This window comes from Cutaneotrichosporon cavernicola (assembly GCF_030864355.1).
Source record: "Cutaneotrichosporon cavernicola HIS019 DNA, chromosome: 5".
NCBI lineage: Eukaryota > Fungi > Basidiomycota > Tremellomycetes > Trichosporonales > Trichosporonaceae > Cutaneotrichosporon > Cutaneotrichosporon cavernicola.
The window spans coordinates 746,883-759,451 of record NC_083397.1 but is presented as its reverse complement, the minus strand read 5'-3'; the positions used below and the strand labels follow the sequence as shown (position 1 = coordinate 759,451).

Genomic DNA, 12,569 nt, shown 5'->3' with positions numbered 1-12,569 from the left:
GGCCCGATTTCGGCCGTCTCCGATATGGCACAACCACGGAAATAGCAACTGCAAGCACGAACACGGATGCAAGATCGTACGCAAGATACATCAGACTTTGGTCTATTTCTATTCCTTGCCCACGTTCCAAACACCCTTGCTCTCGCGGAACTGCGCGAGCCACTCCTGCACGAACAACACCTCAAACTCGTGCACGTCGCGAATCTTAGGTGGCTCAAGGTCGTGATGTTCGAGGCCGTTCTGTTGTCAGCTACTTGGGGTTGGGCTAGCTGACCTCATCCCAGTGATGCACACCGTCCTCAATCAGGTGGAGAGGCTTGTCCACGGACGACTTGCGCTTGGGCGCGATGTCAGCTTGCGGCGTCTGAGGTGAGCTGCCGTTCATGTCCAAGTTGAACCCGCTATTATTTCGCGGCTGTTGCAAATCATAATAGCACCCGTCCATACTCACCATCGTGCGCCAAGGGTCCGCCTCGCCATCGATGTACGCCAAGCGTTCAGCCTCGAGCTCATAGTCGCCACGTGCGTTCACGTCCGTGATATTCGGCCAGTTTGGCACGGCAAAGTACTTGCCCGGCGGGTATGCCTGCTTGCAGATATTTGACGCGTACTCGAGGGTAACATGCTTGGAGAGGATAGACGGGCCCTCCTTCGGTGCCGGCATGAAGTATCCCCACTGAGTACAGACTGGAGTCAGCTACCGTTGGGCGCAGGACAGCTGCACTGAAGAGAAAACGCACCTTGGAACAGCCACAGCCGCCACGTCTGGTCGAGGTCATCGACCAAGAACTTGGTGTCGTTGTGATTCCCAAAGCACTGATGTCAGCTCGACCGGAACTCCGGCGGGTAGGCTGTAGCTCACATCAACAGCGTCCGTGGGACACTGAGCGACGACGTGCTCGCGAATGTACTTGGCGTAGTTCATGATCGCAGGTGTGCTGATGTCAGCCACTTCAACGACATGGATTGATGAGCCGACGCACATCTTAAGCAGCCCGATGCGTCCGCCCTTCCCACCCCTCGTGAGGGCGTCGCAGAACTCCTCCCAACCGTTACTGCTGACCGCCGGATCCCAGTTACGCGCCTGCCAGTATCCTTCCGTCAGCAGGCTCATCACCCGACCTACCAAGAGGATACTGGAGTACACCGCCGAAGTCGTCGTTCTCGAGTCCAGCTACACCAAAGAGGCCCTTCAGGAGCGTCGGGACGGGGTGGGGCAGCTCAAGTAGCGCATCGATCGCGCGAATGGCACCTTGCAGTGTCGCGATGCAGGTCTGGTCGGCGTACTTCTGGATCGGGTCAAAGTACTCAGCCATGTTGATCTGCGCATGTGTCACCGCTGCTGTCAATTTCCGTTTAAACATTTCTGTTACAAACACCCACCGCTGCTTGCGATCGCGCCCCACACAAGGTCTGGGTACTCCTTGCGCATGAAGGCTGCCCGTGCTCCGGCATATGAACCGCCGTAGTAGATCCAAGGTGTGTTCTTGGGCTTGAGGGCTTCAGTGTACACACCCAGGTGCTTGGGTGGCTTGAAGTTGCGGATGAACTGGAATGAGTAAGCCTGAGTTGAATCATTAAGCTGGGCGACTCACGTTGGCAGAATCCTCGAGACTATCGGCGTTGTTGAGGAACCGCAGGTCGTCTGTCGAGAAAGACTCGACAGGGACAGACCCCCCATAGTATCTCCAGTCAGCCGACTCGTCTAGCCGCCTACCGGTGCTCAAGGACGATGCTCAGTCCACCAGTTGCATTGGAGAGGATCTGGAGAATCCCGGTCTCTAAGAAGGGGAGGCTGATGTCAGCTATGGCTTAAGGATATTAGCTCACCGATCCGCTCCGTCAGTCTCGCCTCCGTCAAGGAGGAACACAGGCCCTCCGGGCTTGTAGTACCTGTCGTCCATCCAGTAACGCTGGCAGAACGTGCCGTTGACCTCGCCAAAGTGCGAAATACTTTGGTCGAAGCAGTGGGCCTCGTGTGACGGGGCCGAGAACGCGACCTGGTCGTCGCTTCCATCATAGAGCGAGCTTATGTCAGTCAAGAGGAAGCGAAATTCAGGACGGAAGGTGACGCACTTTGCCTTCTCCTGCGCACGGAGGGCTTGCCAGAGCGCGACCTGCGGCCTACCAGTCTTCAGTAAGCGGTGGTTGGTCGCGGCGTCGAGACCTAGTACAGGCGCAACCCCAAGTAGGCTGAGTAGTAGAGCGCTCAGCATGGTAAGAGTTAGTGTCTGAGCGATGGGGAGATTGCAGACTAGGAGGGTGTGGACTTATGAGGTGATTGACCTTCCTTGCCTCTTCCCTCGGGGTTGGCCGATGACGCACATGGTTGCAGTATAAGGTATCTTTATATTTCAGATACTACTGGATTCTAATCAGTCACGTGCCTCTCATTAGTCTACTCTGACTGTGCCATATTTTGAAGTTGCATCACCTCCACTCGGCATTCCGCAACAGCAACAACCATGGCCGACGTCGTAATGGAGGCAAGCCCTCCCACGCAGACGCGCCGCGAGCATCTCGCCAAGACCTTTGAGTCTTACCGCGTTGAACTCGACGAATACGTATGCTCCAGCCTGCTCATGAGCTGACAGCAGAACGAGCGCCGCGAGAAGGTTATCATTCTCAGCCGCGCCATCACCCAGCTCTCCAAGAAGCTCATCTTCCACCTGCACCGCGGCGCGACGAGCCCTAGCGCGCGGGCGAAGAACCTGAAAGACGCCCGTGTAAAGGAGCGCGAGATCCACAAGAACTTTGCCGCTATTGCGGCTGAGCTCGCGGCCGGCTCGGCGGAGGAGGACGCGGGTGCCGAGAACTTCTGGAAGTTCAACCGCCAGGTGTGAGTAGAGCAGCAGCGCTCAACTGTCATAGGGCCAGCACCAGCTGATACCAGCTCTCCTGGCCTCGAGGAGTACATTGAGGGATATTCGTTCCTGTACTACCTCGAGACGGGCGACCTCGTCTCGCTTCCAGATCTGCAGAAGGCGCTTGTGTCCGAAGAGACAGGCGAGAACGTAAGCTGTCAATGGAGCTGGACTCACCTCAGCTTGTGGTGATCACGCCCGAGGACTATATCCTTGGCATGTCTGATCTGACAGGCGAGCTGATGCGTTACGCGACCAACGGTGAGTCGGTCACGTACGGCCGCACGCATATATCTGCCCGCGATAATCCGCGTCGGTGAAGGTGATCCCTGTCGGTGGTGCTTCCCGGCGCTGCACTCGAGACTCGGGGCGATACGCTCAGGCGGCGGTGACGACCGCCCGCGTCTTGTTCGGGCTAACAACAGCGCTCAGCACAGGCGACCACAACACGCCCCTCGCCGTGTGCAACTTTGTCAGGGTGGTCAAGACACGTGCGTATCTCGCTTGTTTAATTGCCTGGCTGACGCAGTGTTTGACGGTATCGCGCCGTCCGTGCTTTTCAAGCTCAAGAAGAAGCAGGAGGAGACGACTCGCAGCCTCGAGAAGATCGAGAAAGGTATGCCTCCATTTGATGTGGCTGACAGCCTAGTGTGCTATGCGCTGAGACTGCGCCTCGTCGAGTTTGGCGACAAACCCGAGGTGCTGGCTGCCATGGCTAAGCGCGCTGTGGAGGAGAGTGAGAGCGGCGGTGGAGCTGGTGGAGGCGGCGAGCGGGATGCGTGATCTGTTGTACTTGTGCATTGCATGGGCCGATGAGTGAGCGTCTAGGCGTCTGAGCGCCGTGGAGTGTTGTGGAGCGTCGTGGGGCTGCCGGCTATGATACGCGATGAGGTCTTTTGGTGTACTTTTGTCTTTGAAGAGAGAGGAGCAAATCCAGGCACGGGACAGGTCGATCGACGCCACGTCCTTTAAATGTCAGTCGTCGTCAATCCTCTCTTTCACCAACAAACTCACTTGAACATGTCCTCCACTCCCCTCTACACTAGCGACAAGCCTGTCTTTGACAAGGAGAAGGTCACTGTTGTTTTCGTCCTTGGCGGCCCCGGAGTACGCGCTACATTTTGAACGCGACCTGACAGCAGGCTGGCAAGGGGACGCAGTGCGACCTTATGGTCCGCGACTACGGCTTCAAGCACCTGTCCGGTACGCCCAACAAGTAGCAGCCCCGTCTAACGCACAGCCGGAGACCTCCTCCGTGAGGAGCAGGACCGGCCCGGATCAAAGTACGGGGACCTGATCCGCGGGTGCATCAAGGAGGGACTGATTGTGCCCCTCGAGGTGACCATCAAGGTGAGCTCCGGCGTGATTGCAATTGCCACTCCTATTGCATGGACTCTGCTCACCCCAGCTCATCGAGAACGCCATGACGACGACGCTCGAGAACCCTTCCGCCGGCGAGGGCTGGGCCAACGGCAAGGGTCGCTTCCTGATCGACGGCTTCCCGCGCAAGATGGACCAGGCGCTCATGTTCGACCAGGCGGTGAGTTCAGCCGATGAATGGAGGGATGGAGGGTTGCTCGTGTGCTCCGCTCGGTGCACCCAATACGGGCTTGGCTAGTGGAGGTAGTCCGCACGGCTAGATGTGCCCTCTTGGCCTAGGCCCTCCCTCTCTTCACGTGCCGCCTTGGCAGAGGTGAAACGGTCAAATGCGTTCCTAGCAGGGCGCATTTGGTGCGCAATGCCTGCTTTTTTTCCCCGAATCTGCCGCTGACATCAGGTTGTCGACTCGTCACTCGTCCTCTTCATCAACACCTCCGAGGAGGTGATGCGCGACCGCATCAAGGAGCGTTCCAAGACCTCGGGCCGCGCCGACGACAACGAGGAGTCGCTCAAGAAGCGTTTCGTGACCTACCGTGATACTTCGTTCCCCGTCATCGAGTACTATGTGCAGCAGGGCAAGTGCGTCGACATCAACTCGACGCCTATCGTGGACGAGGTCTACGCCCAGATCAAGGCCGCCCTCAAGGAGCGCATGCCCAACCTCTAATAGAATCCCATAATAGACTATTTTGATGCATAATAGCATTCTACCGAACAATGTGACAATGCAATGATGATGATGTGGGGGGTTAGTCGATGTCCATGCCGGACACGACGCGCTCGCGGCCGTCCTTGTAGGCAGACTCGAAGAGGAGGGGCTTGCGCTTAGCCAGGAACGGCGCCTGGGTGACAATTGACGCGCTGGTGTTAGCAATGCAGATAAGTGACACTTACAGAGACGTGCCGCAGCCTGGTGCAGGCGTGCCCATGATGATGCACTCGGAAACGCCCTCGATTTCGTCGACCTTGGAGAAAAGGGAGGCGTCGAAGAGGTGGTCCGTCGTCTTCTCGAACGACGCAAGCATGAGCACCGAGTCCTTCATTTTCTGGACACCAAAGCGCGTGATGCCGAGCACCTCGCCCTTGTACGTCATGACATCGCCGAGGAGCATGACATGGCGTGGGTCAATGCTCATGCCGTGAGACCTCATGGTCGTCTGAATCTCGTTGTAGATGGTCTGACGTGCCGCTTCGATACCGAGCACCTTTGCTGTCTCCATGACATGGTTCGTCTTGGTGTTGATACCGTCGACGCCGTCCGTGCCCATGACCTCGCTCAGACCATAGCCTGTCACGAGGAGCTGCAGCCTATTGTTGTCCTTCTCGTCCTTGTTGATGACGGAGCGGTCGATCTCCGGGAGGCCCTTGACCTGGACGTACGGGATCGCGCGTTTGAGGTACTTGAGGCGCTCATACACGCCCGAAAACTTGTCCTTGTCGGACGGGTCGTTAACATAAATCTTGATGCGTGACTTCTTGGAGTTGATTGTGACGTCACTGTCGCGGATCTTCAACTTTGGCGCGAGCGTAAGCGAGTGTTTGATGCTGTCTAAGGTGATCTCGAGCTGCAGCTTCGAGATGGCATCCATGTCAACATGCACCTCGATGAATGCGCCGGCGCCTGTCCACGCCTCTTCGATGATCGAAGCGACCTCGCCAAGCGTCGACCGCTCGATACGACCCTTGACGATACGAGCAACCGACTCGTCCCGCTTCTGCTCGAGCTCCACAGTGATAATGGGAGTCGAAATGATCTTGGCCGCGTTGATAATCTCCTTGATTCGCGGCACACCGAGCGTGACGTTCATGGATGCGACACCAGCGAAGTGGAACGTCTTGAGGGTCATCTGGGTACCAGGCTCACCGATCGACTGAGCACCAACAGCACCAACAGTGGATCCCGGCTCGATCTTGGCAAGCAGGTAACGTGTACGACAGTTCTCGAGGAATTGGTCGAGCTGCGAACGCGTGACGGAGAACGCGTTGACAAGCGCGCGCTGAACCACCGGGTCTGGCGACTGCAAGAAGTCCTCGTACTCTTCCGCCGCTTCTCTCGTGTCGGCGGCGGGCACACCGCGACGCTCGCGCTGTTCGGCCATTTTCTTGGCGATATTGTCGTTGATGAAGTGGTACGTGTCCTCGCGGAACTTGACGTGCACTTGTTGCCACTCCTGCGGGATGATAGCCTTCCCCTTGCCCGCGTAGAGCTCTGGGTAGATGTAACGAGCAATCTCCTCAATCTGATAAGGATAGAGTTTCTCGTCGTCCTTCGGGGCGGTGGCCATGGCATGCTGCCAGCTACGCACGTACTCAACGGGCGTCGCGTCACCCTCAAGGCACGCCGGATCGAGCGAGTCGTCACCGTACTCGAACTGCACGACGGTGCCGACAGAGTTGCGCACCGACAAGTCGTATTGGGCCGACAGGTCCTCGAGCGACTTCATCAGACGACGTGCCATGTAACCAGTCTCGGCCGTCTTTACTGCAGTGTCGACAAGACCCTCACGACCGGAAATGGCGTGGAAGAGGAACTCGGCGGGCGAGAGACCGGAGAAGAACGAGTTACGAACGAAACCCTTCGCTGGTGGGTCGATACTCTTCTTCTTGAAGTGCGGTAGAGAGCGGTCCTGGAAGCCGTTTGCGACACGCTTACCAGCAATAATCTGCTGGCCGACCAGTGCAACCATCTGGGCGACGTTGATGAGCGAACCCTTGGATCCACAGGTGGCCATGATAAGCGGAGCGTTGGCACGCGACAGTTCGCGTTTGCAGATGTCACCGACGTTGGCACGCGTGGCAGACAGGGTCCCCGAGATGGTGCTCTCAAGAGTAGTCTCCTGGTCACATCCGGGCATGTTCTGCAACTTGCCGCGCTTGGCCAGCTCGATGTTGTCGTCGCACTCCTTGTATGCCTTCTCGACCAGAGCATCCTTGCTCTCCTGGAGGACAGGGCCCGGAATAACGTCATTGATACCAAGTGAAAAGCCCTGGTTCGCGAGCCAGCGTGCTGACAACTTGGCGAGCCTGGTCATAGCCATCGCCGCCTCGTTGCTGCCGTAGTCACGCAGAATGACTCCGAACACAGAGTTCTTTTTTCCGTCACCGACCGTGTTCTTGTCGAACACACCACACATGACCTCCGAATTACGGATGACGAGGTAGCCGTCGTTGGGCGCCATGTCGAGAGGGAAGTTGTACTCGGCGCGCGGCTCGACCAATGTCCTACATTTCGCCTCGAGGTTGACGAGCACGTTCGAGCTCTTGTTCGGACGCATGAGGAGGTTGTACACCTGCTTTCCAGTCCATAGCCTCTGCGGCTTCCAGATGGTGGGTGGAGGCAGCTCGATGGGGATATTTGCGTCGCCCAAGTACGACACAATCTGGGTGAACTGCTGGCGGTCTAGCAAGCGGTCGCGCTTGGAGAGAAGGTACGACGCAGTGATGAAGTCCTGGATGGCGGCGACGATAGGCTCGCCGTTGCGCGGCGTGACCAGGTTCTTCTTGACCGACATGAGCTCAAGTGCCTCAGTACGCGCTTCTTCTGTTTGCGGAACGTGCAGGTTCATCTCGTCTCCGTCGAAGTCGGCGTTGTAGGGGTTGCACACACACTCGTTGAGACGGAACGTGCGCCATGGTCGCACGCGAACACGGTGACACATGATCGAGATCTTGTGGAGTGATGGTTGCCGGTTGAAGAGCACGATATCACCATCGCGAACGTGGCGGTGGACGATGTCGCCAATCCGCAGGTTGCGGGCCATCTCCTTGCGGCGCTCAATGTCCCTGATGGGCTGAAGAGAGCGACGGGGATACGGTCCACGCCCAGTCTCGATTACGTTCGCGCCAGGGTGCAGCTTGGCGCCGTTGACCACGCACTGCCTCATGGCCTCCATGTTGTAGTCCGTGACACGCTCTGGGTACGAGAGCTTGACCGCAATCTTCTCTGGAACGGCAACCTCGTCAATTCGCAGGTTTGGGTCGGGACCGATGACGGTACGACCAGAGAAGTCGACACGTTTTCCGGACAAGTTGCCACGGAAACGACCCGACTTGCCTTTCAGACGCTGGACGAAGCCGCGGATCGGCTTGCTGCCCGTCGTGTTGATACCTGGGGTCTGCGAGTTGATGTAGAGCGCAATCATTTGACTCAGTGCGTCCCAATTGGAGATGGTCTGAGAAAGTCCTTGCCCCTTCTCCATCACCGACATAAGCATGCGGTTCTGGTTGACGATCTCAACGAGCTTGGCCGTCAGGTCGTCCTCGTTGTTACCCGCTTCGGACGCAACCGAGGGGCGAATCGACGGCGGCGGCACCGAGATGTACGTCCAGAGATAATCTTCAGGACGGCCAATTTCGGGACGCAGCGCAAGCAGCTCACAATCCTCGGCAGTCACGCGGCGGAACAGCTCTAGCACCTTGAGCGGGTTCATGTCCTCGACAGACTTGTTGAGGTGCGTTCCAATGGCGCCCTGCTCCGTGATGACCGACTTGAAGTTGGACATCCACTCCTGCTTCGCTTCGGCGTTCTTATTCGAACGGTACGGCTCGTGCGAAATCTTGAGCGTGCCGGACCGCTTGACGATTCCGTTCGGCGCAAAGCAGTAGGGGCAGGTAGTCACCTTCTTGCATGAGGCGAGCACACCCTTCTGCGCACCCTGGCGCTGCAGCATTTCCAACTTGGGACGGCGAAAGCGCTTGAGGAACGCGGCACGTTCTTGAGGTGGGAGGAGCACGCGAGCACACGTCTGTTGTCAGCTAGAGTGGTGAATGCTTGTAACGCACCTTGCAGATGCACTGCAACATGTTAATGGTTGGACGATAGTAACCAATGTGAAAGACGGGGAGGGCCAGCTTGACATAGCCGTAGTGGCCAACGCAGTGGGTGTGGTCCTCGTGACATGTTGGGCAGGTGCCACCCTTCTCGTTCGGCCCCTTCAGTCAGTATAGGTCACAAGTCGCGCATGAGGTCCGCCGGATTGCAAACGCACCATCCTTGCGTCAAGCGGTCCTCCCGGCGCAGTCGTACGGGAACCATCCTCATGGTTCTTGTACAGCTCTGGGATGGTGACCTCGACCTCGGAGACGCGGACAATGTCCTTGGGCGCGAATGGCTGGAACTGGATCTGCTTTCTGTGAGGTGTGGTCAGCACCAGCTATTCGATGAGGGAAAGAGCTACATACATGCGCTTTGGTGCATCCTGGGACACATATTGCTTGTCGTTTGGGTCGTGGGGTACCTCGACGTCCATGTCGTACCCAGCAGGTGGAGGGAGGTCGCGGTACTAAGGCCCCAGGCGGCGGGGCGAGCAAGGAAATGCGATACGCGTCCGGAACCAGACAACTGCGATAGTTCTATTCTCGCAGGTAGGGCCTATCTGAGCCGCAAAGGTTGGATAAGAGCGTTTAAAGGAGACAAGCAGAGTGTTGGTGGCGGAGGAGGGTTATGGTTATGACTCGTTCTGAATGTCTGGACAGTAGCTTGGGTATTGCTTCAGAAATCCTCAGCCAAGCGGATTTGATTCCGCACATGACCAGGCACGGCATTCCACGTGGTCTTGCTTTCCACGCTGGCCCATGGCCATGGACCAGCGGTGACACCGTTGCCGCAACATCCCTCGACACGATCACCAACACGTCCCATCACTATCTCTTCTCTAGCTCTCTTTCTATTCCCCTCCATTTCCTCTATCAACCAGGCAATCCAGCTCTCCACTGGGTATTCCTTTAAACATGTCCAGGCCAGCCCTGCTCCAGTCGCAGACCCAGGCCCTTCTCACCCTCCTCAACCTCAACCAGCAGCCGCCCGCCGTTTCTGGCTCCTCAGCCGGCGTCTTCCCCGCCGCTCGCCCCGGCACTCCCTCGTCGGGTTTCGACGAGTCCTCCCAGCCTCTAATTTGGAAAGTCCTTATCCTCGATGACTTGAGCAAGGACATTCTCGCGACCAGCTTGCGAGTGCAAGACCTGCGTGAGCAGGGTGTGACGTTGCACATGTGAGCTGCAAATATATGTCGACGCTGACGCGCAGGCAGCTGCATGCCCAGCGACCACCTCTGTCCGACGTGCCTGCAGTCTACTTTGTTTCACCGACGCTTGCCAACATCCGGCGCATTGCTGAGGTACGTTATCAATGTGGACCGCTAGGCAGCAAGCTCACAGCCAGGACCTCAACCCTCCCCTCTACTCGTCGTATCACCTCTCGTTCACCTCAGCGCTACCGCGCTCGCTGCTCGAGGAGCTCGCGTCGCTCATCCTTGCGAATGATCCTACGGGTGCGAATGGGCAGCTCATCGCCTCGGTCCACGACCAGTTCCTCGACTTCCTTGTCCCGTCCACCAACCTCTTCTCGCTGCTTCCCAGTCGCGTGCCTGCTGACGCGAATGGGCACGCGAAGAAGAACGGCGCACCGGAGAAGGAGGTGGACGGAAAGCCCAGCTATGTGGTCCTCAACGACCCCAAGGCTGGCGAGGTGGAGATCGAGGAGGAGGTCGAGCGCATCGCCAAGGGCCTCTTCAGCGTCATCGTTACCATGGGTATCGTTCCCATCATCCGGTCGCCGCGTGGTAACGCCGCGGAGATGGTGGCACGCAAGCTCGATGCCAAGCTCCGGGACCATATCTCGTCAACGTCATCGCAACGTGGAGGGTCGTCGTTCGGCGCCGACAGCCTCCAGCGACCTCGTGAGTCCTTCCTCCCGCACGTTACTGACTCTGCAGTCCTCGTCATCATGGACCGCAACGTCGATCTGGTCCCGATGCTGTCGCACTCGTGGACATATCAGGCCCTCGTTCACGACGTGCTGGACATGAAGCTCAACCGGGTTACCGTCGAGTCGCCAGAAAACGGTCGTTTACAGAAGAAGTCATATGACATCGACTCTAAAGACTTCTTCTGGGCAAAAAACGGTGGGAACCCGTTCCCTCAGGTCGCGGAGGACATCGACACGGAGCTGAACCGCTACAAGTCTGACGCTGCTGAGCTCACTCGGTCGACCGGTGTTAGCGACGTCAACGACGTCTCTCAGATGTAGGTCCTTTTGTGGCGACGTGCTGACAACCCACAGCGACTTCTCGTCCAATGCCGCTAATCTCAAGACGGCTATCACTGCTCTGCCCGAGCTTACCGCGCGCAAGCATACCCTTGACACTCACATGAACATCGCCACGGCGCTCTTGCAGGCGATCAAGGAACGCAGCCTGGACAACCTCTTCCAGGTGGAGGAGCTGGCATCGAAGATGACCAAGGCTCAGGTCCTTGCGGCGATGCGTGGCCAGACGGACGAGCCTGGACAGATTGCGCACCCGACACCCGAGGACCAGCTTCGTCTTGCGATTATCTTCTATCTCTCTGTCCCGGACATGCCAAAGGCCGACCTGGACGAGATCACTGGGCAGTTGCAGTCGGCTGGTGCCGACGTCTCGGCCCTTGAGTACGTCAAGAAGGTCCGCGAGATCACGCGGATGACCATGATGGCGTCCCAGCCAGCAGTGGCAGCTCAGCCGGTCGCTGCGGGTGGCGAGTGGACGAAGGGGTTCGGTGTTTTGGGCAATCGTGTAAGTCTGCTACGCCTGTATGATCATTGGTTGCTGACCCGCAGATCACCGACCGTCTTCGTGAGGGAGGCATCACTGGCGTGAGCCTCGACAACATCCTTAGCGGTGTGAAGAACTTCCTTCCCGCAAAGAAGGAGCTCACTATCACCCGTCTCGTCGAGGCTCTGATGGAGCCATCAACGGCGGCGACCCAGGCGTTGCAGGACACAGACGACTACCTCCTGTTTGACCCCAAGGCGACGCGTTCAAGGAACCTGCAGTCGGGCCGCACGAGGACACAATACCAGGAGAGTGTGGTATTTGTCGTCGGCGGTGGAGGATACGTCGAGTACTCTAACCTGCAAGAATGGGCGTCACGGAGTCAACGGGAAGGTGGTGGGGGAGGCAAGCGGATCACGTACGGAAGTACAGAGGTCTTAAACCCTACAGGTTTCGTCAAGGCCCTCGCTGATCTTGGAACGGTTCAATAGAGACATGTAACCCACGTAGATTGCATTCAGTGTATAACACAAAATGTCTTGATTCTGGACCTCTTCAACTCCCGCAGCCATGACGAATACAAGTACAGGCGACGGTCAGTCCAGCCGTCTTGACTCGCCAATTCGCCAAGTGAGTCACCTTCCTCAGGCCACCTTCTCTGCCCTACTGGCCGGCTTTGTCAAGGCCCTTGGGAATGTGGGACTGAGTGCTTTTGAGATCTTGAGAGACGTGCTAGACGTGGCCCATTCACATTTACATTTATGATCTTATGAGTAAATGGTTGGAACGCTAGTTG

The 12,569-nt window shown here is 57.6% G+C and overlaps 5 protein-coding genes across 5 annotated transcripts; 3 read left to right on the top strand and 2 right to left on the bottom strand.

Annotated features, from left to right (window-relative positions):
• Window positions 1-108: 108 nt before the first annotated feature.
• MgSCP1 (uncharacterized protein) lies at window positions 109-2,216 on the bottom strand (the record flags this gene model as incomplete). The annotated part of the gene is made up of 12 exons (XM_060601462.1): window positions 109-240; window positions 275-364; window positions 452-687; window positions 741-816; window positions 863-938; window positions 984-1,095; window positions 1,127-1,339; window positions 1,384-1,549; window positions 1,596-1,686; window positions 1,718-1,795; window positions 1,831-2,028; window positions 2,077-2,216. 12 exons carry the CDS (start codon window positions 2,214-2,216, stop codon window positions 109-111), a joined length of 1,608 nt encoding a protein of 535 aa, XP_060457953.1.
• A 249-nt stretch (window positions 2,217-2,465) lies between these two features.
• Window positions 2,466-3,647, top strand: CcaverHIS019_0503150 (uncharacterized protein; the record flags this gene model as incomplete). The annotated part of the gene is made up of 7 exons (XM_060601461.1): window positions 2,466-2,564; window positions 2,598-2,839; window positions 2,894-3,014; window positions 3,047-3,125; window positions 3,290-3,355; window positions 3,394-3,480; window positions 3,514-3,647. 7 exons carry the CDS (start codon window positions 2,466-2,468, stop codon window positions 3,645-3,647), a joined length of 828 nt encoding a protein of 275 aa, XP_060457952.1.
• A 237-nt stretch (window positions 3,648-3,884) lies between these two features.
• Window positions 3,885-4,911, top strand: URA6 (uncharacterized protein; the record flags this gene model as incomplete). The annotated part of the gene is made up of 5 exons (XM_060601460.1): window positions 3,885-3,938; window positions 4,007-4,067; window positions 4,111-4,214; window positions 4,273-4,404; window positions 4,642-4,911. The coding sequence occupies 5 exons, from the start codon at window positions 3,885-3,887 to the stop codon at window positions 4,909-4,911; spliced, it is 621 nt and encodes a 206-aa protein (XP_060457951.1).
• Window positions 4,912-4,993: 82 nt separating this feature from the next.
• Window positions 4,994-9,493, bottom strand: RPO31 (uncharacterized protein; the record flags this gene model as incomplete). Its single annotated transcript, XM_060601459.1, has 5 exons — window positions 4,994-5,105; window positions 5,139-8,989; window positions 9,027-9,176; window positions 9,233-9,374; window positions 9,426-9,493. The coding sequence occupies 5 exons, from the start codon at window positions 9,491-9,493 to the stop codon at window positions 4,994-4,996; spliced, it is 4,323 nt and encodes a 1,440-aa protein (XP_060457950.1).
• A 481-nt stretch (window positions 9,494-9,974) lies between these two features.
• On the top strand, window positions 9,975-12,264 carry SLY1 (uncharacterized protein; the record flags this gene model as incomplete). The annotated part of the gene is made up of 6 exons (XM_060601458.1): window positions 9,975-10,234; window positions 10,270-10,360; window positions 10,405-10,921; window positions 10,958-11,267; window positions 11,305-11,794; window positions 11,839-12,264. 6 exons carry the CDS (start codon window positions 9,975-9,977, stop codon window positions 12,262-12,264), a joined length of 2,094 nt encoding a protein of 697 aa, XP_060457949.1.
• Window positions 12,265-12,569: the final 305 nt, after the last annotated feature.